Source organism: Gossypium raimondii, chromosome 12 (genome assembly GCF_025698545.1).
Source record: "Gossypium raimondii isolate GPD5lz chromosome 12, ASM2569854v1, whole genome shotgun sequence".
Lineage (NCBI taxonomy): Eukaryota > Viridiplantae > Streptophyta > Magnoliopsida > Malvales > Malvaceae > Gossypium > Gossypium raimondii.
Genome location: NC_068576.1, coordinates 52461646 through 52482015, shown reverse-complemented (window position 1 = coordinate 52482015; position 20370 = coordinate 52461646). Strand labels below are relative to the sequence as shown.

General features: G+C 28.4%; 2 protein-coding genes across 2 annotated transcripts; one reads left to right on the top strand and one right to left on the bottom strand.

Annotated features, from left to right (window-relative positions):
• Positions 1-4839: 4839 nt before the first annotated feature.
• On the bottom strand, positions 4840-5999 carry LOC105765078 (ethylene-responsive transcription factor 5). Its single transcript, XM_012583992.2, has one exon. It carries the CDS (start codon positions 5881-5883, stop codon positions 4927-4929), a length of 957 nt encoding a protein of 318 aa, XP_012439446.2. The 5' UTR covers positions 5884-5999; the 3' UTR covers positions 4840-4926.
• Positions 6000-18382: 12383 nt separating this feature from the next.
• LOC105765076 (ethylene-responsive transcription factor 2) lies at positions 18383-19519 on the top strand. The gene has a single exon (XM_012583991.2). It carries the CDS (start codon positions 18540-18542, stop codon positions 19305-19307), a length of 768 nt encoding a protein of 255 aa, XP_012439445.1. The 5' UTR covers positions 18383-18539; the 3' UTR covers positions 19308-19519.
• The last annotated feature ends 851 nt before the right edge of the window (positions 19520-20370 follow it).

Genomic DNA, 20370 nt, shown 5'->3' with positions numbered 1-20370 from the left:
AGGGGGGAGTGGAAAGGTATTTATAAGGGATCTAAGGCAAGTTGAATTTTCTGACTATTCAACAGGAGCTTCCGCGATGCAACCAAGAAGCAACGTGCGATGTAAAATTACTATGGTCAAAATCTGTTTTTAGTCCTTCTACTTTTACAGAAAATAAAACTTAGTCCCTTTACTTTTAAAGTTAAAAATTAAATTCTCTTTCTTTCTTAGTTTAAAATTTCAAGTCCAGTCATTAAGAGCGTTGTATTTTCAATTTTATTAATCATATGTCTCATGAAAGCAGTCTAATTAACATATCAAATTAATAAATTTTGATAAAAATTACCTAAAATATCAATGATTGTACTATGGTTTTTAAATCGTAAATCGAAACTTTTACAGAATAAATAAAAAAATTTATTGATAAACTCGAGAGGACTAAATATCAATTTTTCTCAAATACAGATATTAATGGCATATTTTAACCAACTACAGTTTAGGAGCTGACAGGCATTAACGTGGGTCGGGTCAATCTCTCAAAAGACTTGGTTGCATTTAGGAGATTTAAGTCCTTCTGTTCTGAACATCAAAAAAAAAAAAAAATGGTAATAATACAAAAAGTTACTATCGTAATACATCATTGAATAATTAAATATATTGTCCAACTAACAAATCAGAATAATTTAGATAACTCTATCAAAATTAATTACATGCACATTCACTTTGTGAAAGAAAAAATTTAATTATTATAGAATATGTATCTAAAATAATAATAATAAGTTTAATGCACAATTTAAGTCCCTAAAGTATATTGTTTTTCTCACTTTAGTCCATATATTTTTGCCCACTTCAGTGGAAACTGAAAAGCAATATACTTTAGGGACTTAAACTATGCAACCCACGTAATAATTCATATGCACATGTTGTTTTTGAATCATTATAAATTTTGACTTTTTTAATATTTTTATAAACTTTAAATCACTTGTTGACATAACTTATGAAATAAATAGTGTTATGTAAAATGTTTTAGTTAACATTTTATTAAAAAAGTGATTCAACTTTTATTGAAAAATAATCTCTTTAAAATTAAAAATAAAATTAAAAATGTAGATATAATTATTAGGTTAGATGGATTTTGGACAGTGACATTAAATTAAAGGCTTTATCCATTTTATTATTATTTATAAATAAACTCGTTTTCTTGCTTAATCTGTTTATACCAGCCAAAACCTTGTCAGACAAAATTTTGAGATTTAAACAAATAGGACTTGGTTGAATAGCCTCCTCATTAATCATCCTCAGGTTCATTGAAAAAGGTGTGTAAGACAGAGGAGGAGGAGCAGGCGGCGGCGGCGGCGGCTAGTGCCTAGTAGTTAACGTTAATTTCAAATCTCGAAGCATTGTTTATGTTTTGTTTAGTTTTACTTGGTTGGTTCCCGACAAAATGAAGTTGTGCTTTGGATAAAATATTTGGATAGAATTTGTGGGCAAACTTTATCAATATTCACACAATTATTAACGAATTTTTTTTGTTCGTTTAGTTTTAAAAAATTTATTTTAATTATTAATATTATCATATTTTATTCACTTATTTGTTAAATTACTAGCGAAGTGTTGATGTGATATTTTTATTAACGTAATAACAAATTTATCCTCTAATATTTATAAGTTCTAACATTCATCAATTTATCCTTGATTCAAAAAATTAAAAAACTTTAAAAAATTAAAAGTTCAATTTTCAATAAAAATACATACAAAATTATAAATACATACTCATTTTCTCTTTTTTCTAACACAAAATTTATTTATTAAAATAATAATATTATAAATAAAACAATTTTCTTAAAAAACCCACAAACAATTCTTAAACCAAATTCATACATTTCTTTTCTTTTCTTTTTTAGTTGTATTTTATAAATAATAATTTATTTATTATATGTTTGGCCTTGTTTCCTAGTCCTCATTAAATTTATCGAGTGCTAAGCACCGTCTTCACATACAATCATTAGCATTAATAACACTTACTCATAACTTCTAAGTTTTCACATCCTCTATTGTTGCAAGTTGTTGGCATAACCTTCCACCTACTTGATCTCTAAGACCTTATCCTCTTTTATGTTTACAATCATTCCCGCCCTTAAGCACAACCTCAATCGCAATAAACTCATTCTAGGTAACTACCTAAAGGCATTGAATCTTACCCTTTTGAAGCTCATGTTGTAGTTTTTGACCCAACTTGCACACGATGATCATTAATGTTGGGAAAAAAAAACATAATACCTAAATCTACTTAATTATTCTTCTTGTTTTTTCCCCTTAAATTATTTTATTTATAAATTTATCATTTTAATAAACAAATTTTATAAACTGAGAAAATAGATATTCATTTTTTATAATTTTGTATGTATTTTTATAAAATAGTGTGTATTTTATAGAAAATGAATTTTTAAATATGTTTTTTAATTTTAAGAATCATGGCTAAATTGATAGAATGTGTAAAGTTGAGGGCTAATTTTTATTATTTTAGAATTAAGACCAATTTGATAGAATCAGTAAACATTGGAGGCTAAATTTGTTATTATGCCAATAAAAAGATCATGTCATTATTCCGTTAGTGATTCAATGAAGGGAGACCAAAATATTAAATATCGATAACATTAGTGACTAAAATAGAAAATTTTAAACCTAAATGACGAAAATAAAAACTCGCTAATAGTTGGGTCACTATTTATACAGTTTATCCAAAATTTATTTATTCTTGGTTAAGTTTCTATCATGGTAGTAAACCAGAGCAACAAATTTTAAGTTTCATTCCGGTGTAAAATTTAATACATACCGGTTGCACCAATGTGTACTGCTTAATTTCACTTGTGCATACTAAAAAAATAATTTTAAATTGAAATTTAAGTATTTTATTATTTATTATTTATTTCTTAAATTATGAATTGTTATATGCATAGTATGGAATGATCTTATTATTTAATTTATAAAATAATTTTTTGTCCGTTTATTTTGAGTTTGTTTAATAATGTATTATATTTGTGAACAATGGCGGAGCTAGGGGCTACTCCGACCCCCTTAAAATGATTTTTTTCATTTAGATCATTTTATAATTTATAAATTTTAAATTGGTAATTGTAAAATTGCACATTGACCCTCAAATGATAAAAAATTAATTCACTTTAAAAACTATAAAGATATAGGGTATTAAAACAGTGAAATTGCATTTTATTATTGTAAAATAGACAATTTAATTTAGCCCCTAAAAATTTATAGCTTCTTCCTGCTTGTGAAGCTTATTAAAGAATACTTTATATAATTGATGAGTATTTTTTGGTATCATAAAATTTACTTATTGTAATATTTGAACTCAAGCCACCAACACTTTTAAAATATTTTTTTAGCATAAATGATTTTAAATATTTTTATATATAATACTAATATACCTCAATTATACATAAATATATTTATACAAAATATAAATTTTAATATTATTAATTAAGTTCAATAACTTATTTAAATGATTATATTTTTTAAATATTTTTAAAAGGTTAGTATCTATTTCTACAATATGATATCGCATAAGTTTTTATAGTATCTGTTCTTTTTTATACAATGCCTAGAACTATTCACGTCCTATTGCACCGACAACAATGCTGATGCCAATCGAGTTAAGACTCTATCGACAGAACAATCACCATTTAAATTTACAAATCTATCAAACACTAAATGAGACGGAAAGAAAACATCAAAATTTGTGGTAAGTACCAACTTTATACACAAGTAAAACACAAAAAATTAATGAAAAGAGTTTTCTTATAACGAAAGTAAGAGATTGGCAATGATTTTTTATTACATACGTTGTCTTCAGAAATTGGTTGATAAAAAACATATTACAAAACAAATCAAAAGAAAAAATAAATTGGTTGATAAGGTTTTAATTTTGCACGTAAGCTGTGTCGTAAAGCAATCATTGATAATAAAATAATAGATTTTATTAATTATTTCTTAATTTTACTTAAAATTATATTTTAATATACCCAACTTTCAAAAATTACATAACAGTCACTGACGTTGTTGAAGTCATTTATCCGCTAATTTCTTTTAAAAAGATTACTTGACATGTTAATTTAAAAAATTAATAGTTAATTTAGTCCCTAAACTATAACTAAAATATTATTTTGATATTTAAAAAAATTGTTAAACAAAAACCTATAAGATATGAAATTTTGATGAGAAATTTACAAATATTTTGATAATCCCAACTTTTACTACATCTTCCTCCTCCTCCTCAACCACCTCAGCTGCAATCAAATCATCCTCCTCTTCCGATTCCGATCCATTTGATCCATTAAAGGTTTTTGGTCTAGATTTACCCATCCTAAATTCCATTTGAGACCTTCAAAGTAAATTTAACATAGTCTGAGCCAAAACCCTATTTAGTCTTTTTTTTCCCCCTATAATTCGATTCTTCATTTATTTTTAGTACATTGGTTTCTTTTGTTTACGGTTTATTTCCTTTGGGCTTTAATGGCGATCGAGGTAGATTTGTGTAGCTTAAGTGATGATGGTTGATTTCAAGATGATGAAAATCCAGAAATTAAAAATAAGCCAGAACAGTGATGATATGGAGAAAGTCTTTAATAAGTTTTATTTATTTTTAATATATATTAGCAAAAAAAATTAAATATCAAATTGATATTTGAGTTATAGTTTAATGACTAAATTATTAATTAGTGTTATTAACGAAAGTTAATTGACGCGTAGTTAACATTAATAATTCGATAATATTAGTGATTATTATGTAAGTTTTTGAAAATTGAGTTATCGAAAGTTTAGGGATAATTAGGTTGATACTACTTTAGAGAATCCCAATTTTTTTTTTCTTTTGAAAGAAGAGAATTCCAGAATTCTAAAAACAAATAAAAGAATTTATATACAGTATCATTAGATGACTTTAACTTGTTGAAAGCCTAACGGCGGGTGCGGAGATAACGGCGATAACAATGGCATGTTATCCAAAAATGATGTCCAATTTGACGGCGTTAAAGGCGCATCGCCGTTATCTCTCGCTTTAGTCACGTCATCATTTGCTCTCTTCACGGCCTTAACTTGTTTCTCATTCCCAGCGCCGTCGTCTCTGCTCCGTTTCCTCTCTCCGTCGACGGCGGTTACATCCAGCTTCCCGGCTTCGAGAGGGAAGTTAAGAATCGCTTTCGAGCCACGTAGCTTAAAAGCGGCTCGGTCGTAAGCCTTTGCGGCTTCTATTGCGGTATCAAAGGTTCCCAACCAGATCCGTGAACCTCTTCGGTTCGGATCGCGGATCTCGGCTGCAAACTTCCCCCACGGTCTCTGTCGGACACCTCTGTAATGCTTATTTTTGTCTTCGGAATTTGAATTCGTCGGCTGTGCCTTAGTTGAATCCGGTTTGCGGAATTGAATCCACTCTACTTTATGCGGTAACGATATTTTGAGCGACGGTTTTCGATTATGAGAGCTGGAACTCGAACTCGAAGGAGTTGGAGGTTTTACAGCTGAAAGTTCAGTGATTTGAGGTGTAAATTCAAAGGGCTTAGGAGCGGTTAGATTGATAAATTGAGGTTTCGAGTCAAATTGAAAAACATCAATTCGGTTAGACTCGAAACCTGGGAAATTGGGAGAGAAGTTGAAGAAATCATCGTCGTCGAGGCAATTAAAATTGGATAGCGTAAGACAGGAACCAGAGGTGGAAGTTTGAGAGCAAAGAGACTGAGACGGAGAGGTGGAAACCTCGGGTATCGGTTCATTTATCCATTGATTTGCAGTTGAAAAGCTCCCCAATCCCGCAGGAGTAAATTGATTTTCATCAAGTAAATATTGTTCGATATATTGAAGCGCACTCGACACTTCACTGCTACTTTCCATATCCAATAAATGAAAAACCTATAAAAATTTCAGGGATGAAAAAGAAAAAAGAAGAGAAGCTAAGAGATTTCTGAAAGATACTGAAATTTTCGGTTGAGAGTGGAACTGGAAAGGGGGAGTGTAAGGTATTTATAAGAGATCCAAGGCAAGTTGAATTCGTTGACTTTTTTACTGAGTCAGGATGCTACGAGGAGGCAGGCAACGTGCGCGCAAATTTGCTAAATAGGTTTGTGCAGACGTGGGTCGGGTCGGCTCTACCCTCAAAAGAGTTCGCATCATTTAGGAGATTTAGGGGTTATTATAGTTCGGGCAGATTTGGGTCGAGGCTAAGTATAATAAAAATTTATTTTATGTTGTCTAATCCGACTTGAAATATAAGTTTAAAATTTTACTTAAATTTACTCATATTTATAAAAGATTGATTCATCTTAAGTTTGCACATATTTTTTATTCTTTTAAGAAATTATATTATTTTAATTTAATATTTAATATTTAATTTTTAAATTTTAAATTTTTGTTTATTAAAATTTCTTATATAGTAATTTTAATATTATTTTAATATCTACATTAGGGTAGTATTATATATTTAGTATAGTTTTTTTTAATATGTTGTAAATTACATAATATATAAAAATAATTTAATATAAAATATTATAAACTTAAGAATGGGTCGGATTTGGCCATTGAATGTTCAAGCCCAAGTCCGATTCATGTTTTAAACGAGTCTATTTTATTTTTTGCCCTAGCCCATTTTACGGGATTAATATTTTTTCTAAAATCCTCTCAAATTTTGGACGAATCTTCGAGCCTGAACGAATAGTCTGACCTATGAATAAATCTAAAGAGATTTAGGTATGACTCAAACCCTAATTTTCTTTTTAACGTAGATCAATCCTTCTAAATTCTTTTATTGCAATCATGCTAAAATTTATCATCATATAATTGAATAATCATTATAATTATCAAAGTAATTAATTACAATAATCTAAACAACTCAATTCGAAGTATTTGGAATAACTACAAAACCAATGATAGAACTTTAATATGATATTAAAGTTTGGATAAACTACAATATTAATCACTCAATGATCAGTATGATTTAAGAGAAGATGATTAAAACAGCTGCTGATAAAATTGAAAATTTTATAATTTTGTGACCAAAATGGAAATATGTTGATAATTGAATAACTAATGATATAATTTACCTAAAATTTTTCTAAGTTCTCATCATGACCATGATTGCATCGGCGGCAAATGGTATTTCAAATGGAAAATATTTCAACGTGAAATTTAAAAATTTTATTAAGACATGACAAGTGTAAGTAAGATACAATAAAATATTTAAAAAATTTATAAAAAATGAACAAAAATACACTTTTAAGTTTTAATATACCAAAGACTTACCCATTTTATATTACATTTTTGTCTACTTTTATTTGTTGCGTTGTGCCTTTCTTGGTTGGTTATTGCATCAAACATCCCTAAATTATCACTTTTATTTTAAGTTGGTATTTAAAATTTAAAACATTTTACTTATATCTTGAAATTATTAAGATTATATTAATTGAGTCATTTTATTATTAAAATCATTAATTCAATTGTTAAATGAAACATTAAATCTTGCGTGTCATAATTTAAAATGAAAAAAATAATATTATAAAAATAGATGTTTTAATAGTTTTTACATTATTTTTTATTTTAAATTTAACTACATAATATTTAATATGCCATTTAATGGTTAAATTAACGAATTTAATAACGAAAAGACATGATTAATGTAACGAATTTTAAAAAATACACTTAGCACCAAATTTATTTTGTTAAAAAATGAAAATGAAATCTAATAATATTAATAATTAATTTTGATTAAATCAATCCTAAAACAGGATTAAATACTCAAAATTTAATATTATTACCTTTAATACAAAAATGTATAACTTTTGTGAAATATAACTATCTTATTGGACCAAAAACATATAAATATCACATTAAAAGAAAAACGCAAAACACGATTTTATGATTAATAAAACAAAACCCAACTCTATCGTAAAAACTAATTTACCATTTGAGAAAGGCGGCTAAAAATGAAAAACTACAAGCTGACATAATGATGGAATTGTGCTTTGCTCCCATCAAAATTCATTATTCAATTTAGGCCCTTCAAGAATAAAATATATATAATTAATCCTTTCAGGGATTTAATTGAAACGCTAATGGTGTATAAGAATAGTTTGGCACATTTAAAAACCATAATACGTTTCTTTATAATAAAATTCAACTGCCTTAAAATTCATCCATTCCAGCAACACGAGTAGCGTATAAGGATGTGTATGTCTCTCACGCAACCAAACCCATTTACATTTTGTTTGTATTTCCTAAATTTGCTATTATTCCTCTTTATTCTATTGCCTACCCCACATATATAACGTGAAAATTGTTTTTGACATCGATGGCAGCGGATACTGCTTGCTCGTTTATAATTTTCTATAAAAGAGGAATCAGATTTAAGGTTTTATCAATTTCACTGGTTTGTCCAGTTTAATCGACAATTTATTAAAAATTTAAAAAAAATAAAAAGAGAAAATCGGCTCAATTGGTTTCTATCTTCAGACTAATACCTTGATCAATTTCTAATTCAACTAATCGAATCGACCAATCCGATCCAATTTTGAAAATATTAAATTAGATTCTATCTTCTGGAAAATACTTTTTTGCAACAATCCTAAACGCTTCCAAGTTTTCAAAAGCACTTTCCAATCTTAATAGTAAACTAGCCCAAAAATTCGACACCTTTGAGCACTAAATGGATTCAAAAATTATTTCAAGATTTTCAAAATTTCATTTCGAAAATCAAAATACGAACTCAAATCCTTATTTAATCTGACTAGTTTCCAATGTTACATGTGTTGCATGTAAATTTATATGTTTGATTTTTAATTAATCTTTTAGATAATGTAATTTTAATTACTATAATTAATGTAAAACAATATTTCTTATTTGAATCGTTCAATCTAATTAAAATATAATAATTTATTTAACAAATTAAATATTATAATAATAAAATTATCAAATCATAATTAAAATATTTTAAACATGTTCAGCATACAATATATTTTACTTTATATAATTAACGCAAAGCATCATTATTAAAAAACATATATTAATCAATTTAAAGCATTTATAAAATCACTATTCAATTTTTTATTTTTGTTAACCTTCAACAATTTAACCATAATAATTTGTAGGTAATATGTAATTAATATAAATATAATATATTAAGGGTTAGTAATTGGTACATTGAAAATGCATTTTTTATTCCACAAGCAACCTTAAAAATTGTTATGTGTTTGTTTTATTTAAATATTTGTTTTTTAATATTTTATTATACCTCTATAGGACACTTGTTAACCCTTGACCCTATTTGTGAAGTTTAAAAACTCCACAAATATTATTTCATATATTAAATAGGTTAGTAATTGGTTCACTGGTACTGTACTTTTTTTTTATTCTATAAGTAGCCTTAAAAAATTACCATGTGTCTATTTTTAAAATATTTTACTATATTCTTGTAGAACACTTGTCAACCCTTGACCCGGCCTGTGGAGTTTAAAAACTCCACAGACAAGATACTAAATATTTTTCATATTAAATAAAAGTATTATGTGTAAAATTTTATATGAAAAATAAATTAACTATTATAAATAATTAAAACAAAATTTTCCTTTTATTTTTTTGGTTAATGGAAATATAATAATTTTTATATATAAATTGACGACTGATAAATTTTCATTTGACCAATTATTTTAGTAAAATTAAATATTTTATCTATAAATGTGAAAAATGTTATAAATTTATAATAATTAAAAGGATATTTAAGAGGGCAGAGTAATTTGCAAAGTCTCCTCCTTAAGCCATTCTTTCAAACCTATACAACGCAAGTGGATCCAGGGTAGCTTAATTAAACCAAATATTATTCTCAAGTCCTTGCTTATGTGCCCAATATTAATACTAATAACAATGAATGTACGATATAGTCTTGTTTAAGATAATCATATTTTTCATAAATCCTTCAACTTTACAACGTTTTATCAATTATAATAATAAACTATTTCTTTTAATTATTATTTATGAATTTATATTATACATCGTTAATGATATATCTTTGATGATGTGCCAACATCTCATTTAACGGTGGTACTGTAAAATAGTAAATTTGCCCACCTTTTTCATGACATCTAATTTGATGGAATGCTTGTTCTTTCATTATTATTGCTCTCTTAAGACTTTTAATAGAATTAAGTAAATCCTACTTTTTAATAGGTCATTTAGTAGTATTGTTTCGGCATTTAGGTTCCTACATCTTAAACTAATTTTTTTAGTTTTTGTTGAGGGGATAAAACTTCTTTGAGAGAAGTCCTCGATGTGTCGTCTGTCAAGTAGTTGATATTACTCTCAATAATCGAAGGTATTGTCTTGGTGTCAGGATCTTGTCACCTAATTTGACGGAAAGCGCTGTGAATTCACAGAGTGGAGCAACTTGATTGGTGGAGCTTAAACATTATATATCAATCTTTGAGAGGTCATTATTCTTTCCAATTTTATTTCTTAAATTTGTGAGTTTTACTTCAGATTTTGGGTAGAAAATCTTAAGGAGAAGTAATTCAATCTTACCTATTGAATAGATAGTGTATTGTTACAGAGCAAATCCAGGGGGCTGACACTGGGCAGGGGCACTGACCCCCCTAAAATGAAAAAAAATTCTATTTAGGTTTTATAAAATTTTAAATTAATAATGATAAAAGTGCATTTTGACCCCAAAAAATGATAAAATTTTGATTTAATTCTTTAAAATTTATGAAGTTATAGACTATTAAAATGATAAAATTACATTTTACTATTGAAAAATATATAATTTAATTATCCCAAAAAAATTTATTAGCTTCACCCCGATCGTAAAGCTACCACTAATTGATACCTATTGAAACATAATTTAATGGGGCAATATTTTTCAATTCATTTAGTAGCAACTAAATAGAATTTAATGAATCATAAAATGTTTTTGTAGAGCTTATATAAAATTTTGTATTTATATATGAGAAAAATATTTGGTATGTTGTCAATGATTTATGCTATTAGTGCACTGGGATGAAAATCGAGGGAATTCTTTTCCATCAATTCAGACATTTGGATAAATTCAATGAGTAAGTTCATATATCGAGAAAGGATTATATGAACATAGCGTCATGTCATTTTATATATTTTTAATTATTTAATAATATTTTAATAATTTTATGTTATTAATACATAATTTTGGTAATTTTTTTACCTAGAATCTAAACCTCAAACTTGAAACTTGAAACTCTAAACCAAAAGATCAAGTTATTTGGATTTGAGTTCTAGGTTTTGAATTCAAGTTAAAAAATTATCAAAATTATGTATCAATAATATGGAAAAATTATTAAAACATCATTAAATAATTGAAAATTTTTGTCAATATTATTTTTTTCAAATGTAAAATATAAATTTAAAAAGAAAAGTGCGTACTGGTCACCCTGGTTGAAATTTAGGTAGTTAATAGTGATGATTATTATTATTTTCAAAAATTTGTGCTAACATTTTTCATATAGTCTCTACAATTATATTTCACCCTGAGAAATATGTATTTCAGTAAAAAAATCTTTTTGAAAAATTTTGATATTATAAATTTTTTAAAATATTTTATAAAATTAATTTGTGTATTTTATAAATTTATAACAGAAATATATTATTTAAATCTTAAAAAATTAAAGTTAACAAAAAATATTATAAAAATAATTAACATGTTATAAAAATGTTATAATATATTTGTTTATAAAAGTTATGGCCAAGTATGGACATATTTTATTTATATGTACATGTTATATATTATAAAATAATATATTTATTCATAAAAGAAATATTATAATTTTTTATTATAGTTTATTTATAAAAATATTTTCTAAAGTTATGAAAGAATATATTATTTATAAGAAGTGTTATGAAAATAACTTCTTTGTAAATATTATATTATAAGGTCAATACTAATTACGCGAATAAAAGATTTTCTTACACCATAGTGTAGGGTATGATGCCATTTGAGATAATAGTGTCAAATACAAGCACCATGAACAGCTTGCAAACTTTATGATAAAAAAAATCATTTTAGCCCTCTATATAATATAAATATTATATTATAGGGTATGATTTTGTTCCCCTCCCCGAAAAGAAAATTTATGATTCATCTCTACCCCAAGTAATTTTCTAGCTTCACCCTTATATTGCTCGTATTGAACCCATCACTTGATATTAGAGGTTTTTTTTGTAAATTTTTTTTTATGTATTTAAATAATTAAAAATAAACTGATTTTCTAAATAATATTTGTATACATTTAAAAAAAAATCGTAGCACTCTTGAATTTTTAAAGTCATGTATTGACACCATTCTTAGGGTGAGTTTGGATGGGCGGTGCGTTTACCTGCGGTTAGTGTAAAAACAGAGGTGGCGGTGAGATTAGATACTATAGTGATACTGTAGCGTGAGACAAAAAGTAAGCTAAACGCACCGCACCGAATCGCCTATCCAAACCCACCCTTAGTCCTTATCTCATGCATGCATTTGCTTGAAATGTGCATACAAGAAGCGGGTGAAGATACCTACCAATGTTGTGGTTTGAGATTTAACCATCTAAGACTTTCTTTAATTTATCAGTAAGTTAGATTTGAGTAAACGAAAACTTTGGCATTCTCTTTATTGCAATGTGCATGTTCTTCAAACTAAAACAGTCAACAATGGGGTTTTATTATCGCCAAAATATTAAATTTTTATAATATTTTTTTTGGTACAATTGCTACTCCAAGTTAGACTATTCCTACGAAAGGTCAATACTTAAATAATAGATCACAACTCGAGTTCTTAGATATAACAATTGATTGTTATATATGTTATCAAAATAAAACACTTCTTCAGGATCCTTTTCAATCTGCAGTGCTTATTGGTCCTTGAAAGAAGAATCTTGGAATCCTAGAGATCCATTCTGGAAGAGGAGTTGGAAGTATCAAGGTTTGCAGAGAGTCAAATTTTTCCTATGGTTAGCATCTAAGCAAAAACTGCTAACTAATGTAGAGTGTGTTCGACGTGGTATTGGTCAGAATAGCACCTGTTCTGTTTGTGGTAAAGAACCAGAGGATACTCTTTATGTCCTTAGAGATTGCTCGGCAGCAAAGGAGATTTGGAAACACATTATTCCAGATAATCAACTTTTCAGGTTCTTTTCTGGGACTTTGGATGATTGGTTTAATATTAACCTCGATTGTCATGTAAGGCTGTCTATAAGAGGAGTAACTTGGTCTCGCCTACTTGGTCTCATTGCTTGGAGAATCTAGAAAAATAGGAATTGATTTATTTTCCAATGAATAACTTGGTTGGCACCGAAGATTATCAAGATTTCTTGCAGTTGAGCTCAACAGCATGAACTAAGCCATTGCAGTTACCGACACACTTCTGACTCCGATATAACTTTAGGGGAAATGTGGGTGCATCTATTTATTGATAGGGTAGTGGCGAACGATAATGGGCATGTATCTGCTGGAGGCGTTATACGCTATCATCATGAGAATTGGATTTTGGGGTTTACTCGCTACCTAGGATGGTGCTCTGTATTTGAGGCTGAACTATGGGGCATTTGAGATAGATTCTTCGTACTGCTCAACAGAGGATTCAAAAGAGTAATAGTCCAATTTGATAACCTAGAGGTAGTTAGGGTCTTGCAAGATGAGGCGATAATGGACTCAGGAATCACATTACTTAGAAGGATTCAACAAATTATGCAAACTGGAGGGCAATGGCAGATTAGATAAAACCCCATAGAGAACAACTTAGTAGTGGACTACTTGGCTAAGTTGAGCTTAACAAGATCAGGTCTACAAATTTTTGACGATGCGCCAAATGAAGTTTTGAAGATTCTGCAACAAGACAAAGCTAGTGGAGGTTTTTCTCATTTCAATATGATGTAATTGCTTATCTAGTTTATTTTTCACCAAGAAAAAAAATAAAACACTATTTTATACTATAATCTATACAGTTTTTAAGTGTTTGACTAAATTAATATCATCTATAAGCAAGGTCCCAACTTGGTTACTGAAATGAATAAAATTAGTTAATAAATATATTAATTTGAGTTTTTTAATATTTTTATATAAAATTGATAAGATAGGGATTAGAACTTAAACACCATGGACTTCATCATTTTAATCAAACCACCGTTTGTTTTATATATTTTTGGTGAGTGTGGCATGATTTATTTTATTAATTCTTTTATAGCTCTCATGCTGAAAAATATATTAATTAAGAAAATTATCATTTTAAGTCTTATAAAGAAAATATTACTTGAAACTTTTGAAAAGGAATCTTCAAACTTTGATTAAAAATTTCTTTAAAGAAATTGTATTTGAAAAGAAGATGCAACTTTGATTTTTAGAAATCGAAATGATTTGCATCTTGATTACTTAATACAATAACTTAGTTTATTAATTTCAGGTTGGAAAATGAAAGCATTAGATGGAATCAATTACGCATGTGCACAAAAACTATGCTGTTGCTTCAAGATGTTATAATAATATTATTAGGAGTTGTCATTTCAAAGATTATCTAATACAAATTTGTACATTTCTGACAAAAATATTTTTTAACGCCCTCCGCTATTCAATTGCTCACTCTCTTCACTTTGTATCTTTTTGGGGTTGTCTAACTCATGACGCTTTTCTTAGCTCACCACGTCCTTCTCGACTCGCCTGCATTCAGCTTATCAACCTAATTTTTTGGGGAGTATCACTCATGACATGTGTTACTGTTAAAGGGGTAATATGTCACCATGTATGACACTTAATATGAAAAATGGATTGAACAAGATCCTGAACATAATTAATTGATTAATAATATTTATTAGAATATAAAAGTAGTAACTTTGAAACGTGAACCGCACGTGCTGCCGACGTTGTGACCAGGTGCGATGCAGTCAAGGTTATTTTATTTTTTGCCCGAATTTTTATTCAGTCAATGTCATGTATTGACCAACCAAAGGTTCTACTTCTTTCTTTAATGACGTAGTTGGTTGTTGCTTAAAACGACCAAGGATCCTTATTTTTAAATTTTTTTTCTTAATTTTTTATGTTTAAAAATAAAAAATTAATGCAAAGGCAAAAAAAAAAAAGTATTGGTATGTTTGTTTTTTTGGTATAACTTGAAATTTTTGGTATGCCTTTTTTTTGGTTTGAGTACAACAAAATTTTCGATAAAAAAAATTCAGGTACAAGGTATAAGTGAGCTGTGAGTGTTCATTAGAATATAATCGTATAGTAGTGATAATATGGAAGTGATGAGGCTGTTAGGGGACCTCGATGATGTGCATTGATCTAATATGTTGCAGCACATTCGGTTGATACAATACAGTCGTGAGGAGAATACTCGAATGGTGAATTATATCGTAAAATTCTCTTAAAGTAAAAAAAAACAACCAACACTAATTAAATTAACACCCAATTAATAATTCTAAGCTAATCTATTATTATTTCTATATCAGTCCGTCAATATAAAATTTTTAACTTGATCTATCCATTAAAATTTCAAGTGAAGAAGAGTGGTTATGATTGTAGGTAGAGAACGTCACAAGCCTTAAAAGAAGCCAACTGAGTTTGTCACTGGACTAAAATTTCAATGCTTAAGAAATACTTTAATGAAAATTCAATGAATTGAATAAATTTAATATTTATTTTAGTAGACCATCATTCAATACAAAGGAATTTTTAGTGGTTTAGGTATAAACTATGATATATTTTATTATTTTAATACAAAAAGAAACAATAATAAAATCTTACAATCTATTTTTACTCCATTCAATGAATTACGTAAGGGGTGAATGATTCTTTTTTCATCGTGTGAAGAGCGTGTATTGTGGAGTTTATTATGTTGTTCCTTTATATAGTACAAAGTTGTTGCGTTCAAGTGGATCCTAATGGTCACTGAAAAGCGAGTGAATAGATGACGAGTAGTCAATCTGAGAGGTTGGTCAACTGAATATAGCTCGATGGATGGAGGGTAAAGATCTGCTCTCAAATGTTTAGCTGACACTTCTAAAAATGCCGCGTGATAGTGATATAATATTCATAAAATTTCAAACTTCAAACTAATTAAATTAAAACTTAAGCAAATTTGAACATTATTTTCAATTCAACTAAAATCCATTGTCAAAACAAAGAATGTAGGTGGATTTATACAACAATAATACAAATAAATTATTATTTAATTAATCCTTTGGGAAATCCAAGTAAAGATCATTAAGCAGCCAATGTCCAATTTAAAGTATCCAAATTGGAAAGGCAAAGTTAAAATAAAACGAAAACTGAAATTTCAAAGTGCAATCCAGGTAGATTTTTCAAAAAGGCATCTTCATTAATTTAATTATTATAGGTTCTTTTTAATATAATGCTTAGAACTATCCATATAAATATGTAAATTAGAATTATTTTATAATTTAATAATTTTTATTATACACCTTCGGTAATATTACAACTTCCTTCCTGGAAGAAAAAATATAGAAAGAAAAGCAGGGGGACAATTGATTTTATGCGACACTTATCCAAACGTCACTATCACCATGTTATTTTATAAAAAAATTTATTTATTATTTTAGTACATTGTCTAGGGGCGATGTACCCGTTTTCCACAAGGAATAAAAAGTCTTCCATTTTGTCTTTTCCTATTACTTATTCTTACTTTTCTTTTTGCTCCTCCTGTTGTATTATATTAACTAATTTTCTTAATCCGTACCATGTCTATTTTATGATGAATACAATTTAAAAGGTGAAGCTGTTATAATCTATAGATATATAATTACTAATTCCAAATCTTAATGTATATACCATATATATAATCTTTTCCACCGTTAAATCATTTTCTAAGTTTTAAAAATAATTTAAAGCATATTTTATAAAAATCTTAGAATTAATAAGCTATATTATTATGAAAGATGCAAAATAAATACTTGAATATAATATAAAATATACAATTATTTTATTCTATAAAAAATACTTTAAGTGATATAATATTATTTAATAATTCTGCACTACTCTAAGTATATATATATTTTTTGTAAAAGGCTAACTACTCAACAAATCTTCAATTTTTAATGTAACAAGTTGCAAATAGTGACATGTTAGGAAAAATATAAAAAAATATTTAATTAGTAAATATAATTATTTCAAGCATTATTATAATTTTTAAAATATAGTATTGCTAATTGTAGCAATTAGTTACTGTGATTGTGAGATTAAAATTAATTGTGGGATATGTGTTTAAATTCAAATACATGAGAATAAAAAATGTATTTAATATTTATGTCAAATAGTAGTTTTACTAATCAAATGATACTTATTATTTAAAATTATTTATCAATGCTAAATTTTAAATCTAACTTAAATTAATGAATGGATTGTGAAAAGGAATTATTAGAATGTGAAAATGTTGAACAATAAAATGATTTTCACTAAAATGCATTGTAAAAGTGAAAACGATAAAATAATAATTTTAACGATAGTTTTTAAGTATTAAATATGGTACACTAGTTTAAATTTATATAAATGTAACATTTTATTTTTTTATCATGTTGTTGGTATAGAAAATAATTACCAAACATGTTTTCATTGTTGAAATAAATTTGGATTTGGATTTGGATTTGGATTTGTAAATGTGTTTTTGATTTTAATTTTTAAAATAAAAAGAATTTTTTTTGAAATTTTATATTAAAAATAAAAAACAAGAATGAAAATTAATATGGTAAGTATATGATTCATTATCCCCGCAGTGAAATGTTAAAGGTCTTTTCTGAGTCAAGCTTAAAGCAAAGACCAAAGAAGAAAGTCATCCCATTAAAACAAAGATTTTTGGAAAAAAGGAAAGAAAAATTAATTTGAAAATTAAATGAAAAGGAAAGGTAGAAAATGATACTGAATTTCTATTAAGTCCATTTCATTGTTATAATTCCAAAGAAACGAGTGTTAATTTTAGGAGTCAATATTATTAAAAAATTAGGGGCTAATGTGAGAAAAATTATATTAAGCCAAATAAATACGATAAACATGACTATTTAACACAAAGATTTTGAATTTAATTATATCTAAACGATACTAATTATAAAATTTAAATTAAAAATAATATCAATTTGAGGGAACCCGACAAATCTGCTTGTGTCAACTGGTGACGTCATCCGCCTCAATTCGTAAGCACCCAACAGACGTGAAATATTAACCACGTGCATTAAATGAACTTTCTGAGAAACTCATTCCCTAAAGCATGAAAAAGAAAAGAGAACCCACCATCCCCACTATTATTATTATTTACTTGTCACCTAATAATTAATTTTTTTTTTTGAAAAATCCGCCACCCAAATTCATGTATCTAAATTCCCTATATAAACCCAAATTCCATTTGCCAAGCAAAGATTCAGATTTCTTAATTTTCTTTTTATTCTCTCTCTTGAACAAAAAGCATCGCAATTTTCAGTTTTACCTGAAATTTCAGCTTACGAACTTGTTTTACCTGAAAATTTGAATTTTTAGCATCGGAAAAGCTTTCAATTTTCGTTATGGAAATGCACCCGAGTACGATTGATTCCGATTTAATGATGCTGGACTCAATTCGGAGACACTTACTCGGCGAATCATCCGACTTGCGATTCACTTCTTCAAATGACTGTGCCAACGTGGGCGCGGCTCCCCCTATGTTTTGCAGGAGCTCCAGCTTTAGCCGCTTGTACCCTTGTTTGACTGACACCTGGGGTGACCTCCCACTCAAAGAGAACGATTCTGAAGACATGCTTGTTTTCGGGTACCTTAGAGATGCTTTAACCGTCGGTTGGGCCCCCTCCGATCACTCTTCCCCGACTTTCCCGCCAATTAAACCGGAACCTCAAGAGATTCCGATGGAGACAGCGGTGAAAGAGGTTCCTACGGTGGCGAATGGGGCGGTTCCCACGGTGGTTCCGGCCAAAGGGAAGCATTACAGAGGAGTAAGGCAAAGGCCGTGGGGAAAGTTCGCGGCTGAGATTAGGGATCCGGCTAAAAACGGGGCTCGAGTTTGGCTAGGCACTTTCGAGACAGCTGAGGATGCGGCTTTGGCTTATGATAAGGCAGCTTATAGGATGCGTGGCTCAAGGGCTTTGTTGAATTTCCCATTGAGGGTGAATTCCGGGGAACCCGACCCGGTTAGGATCACGTCAAAGAGGGCAACACCTGAGCCATCTACTTCTTCGTCCTCGGGTTCAGAGAACGGGTCACCAAAAAGGAGGAGAAAAGTAGGTAGCTCGGCTCCGGTTGTAGCTCAAGCCGGTTTAAATATGGGTTTTGGAGCGTAAAGTATTGAAGTGGGAACTTGTACATGTGGCGAACAGCTATTAGTCAGTGAAATGCTGCTGAGGTGTTAATAGTGTAATGTAAGCAGAAGTAAGCTTATAGTTATGGACAACCTCCATCCCATTGGAATTTTGTAGAATCAGAAAAAAAGTTCTTTTTGTTCTTAAAAATACTATTAACAGCGTGGTTAAAGTAAGCCCATTCTAAAGCAAAATTATACTTTTCCAATGGAACTTGATTAATATATAAACCAATATATGATAAAGAAAATTATACCATCCATGCTAATTGGTCAGCATAGTTTCTACGATTAATAGAACAGTGTATAGATTTGAGCAATACTAAAGATTAAAAAAAATTATAAAATAAAAAAGACTGTTAAAAGGCCTTTTCGATCAAGGGGAGCAGTCCCTGATCCATCCAATTCCATACTAAGGTATGATAATTAAATATAAGGATAAACTATAAAAATAATCACTTTTGTTTGACTCAGATTACATTTTAGTTATTTATGTTTGAAATGTTACGTTCTAGCCACTACAAAAAACCGTTTTGTTGCGAAATAGTCACTCTACAATTAAACTCCCTAAAGGCAGTCCAAATGAATTTTAAATTCTAACTTGGATGTCCAGTTGCTGAGTTGAAAATAAGTTTTTAATTAAATAAATTTAATTTGTACTGCCACGTAAGACATTTAAATTGGCATTTAAAACCCATTTGAACTGCCACGTAGGATCGCCATTAGATAGGTAACGGAACTTAACGGTAGAGTGACCGTTTTGTAACAAAACGATAACGTAAGTAACTAAAACATAAGTGAGTAAAATATAATATGAGGTAAATAAAAATGACTATTTTTATAGTTTACCCTAAATATATATATGACATTGGTAACGCTATCAGCATGTTGAATCCGGAGTAATTAATTTGACAAACTATAACGTAGACTTGTATGAACTCGGTAATGATTAATGATGCTAAAAGGATCATTAGTGTACAACAAACCAAGAGTCCAATTTCATTCAAAATTTGTACCATATGTCAAATAAATGCTTATAAATTGGA

Coding starts and splice junctions, on each gene's coding strand:
- LOC105765078 (XM_012583992.2), bottom strand. CDS start 5,883: ATGGAAAGTAGCAGTGAAGTGTCGAGTGCGCTTCAATATATCGAACAA.
- LOC105765076 (XM_012583991.2), top strand. CDS start 18,540: ATGGAAATGCACCCGAGTACGATTGATTCCGATTTAATGATGCTGGAC.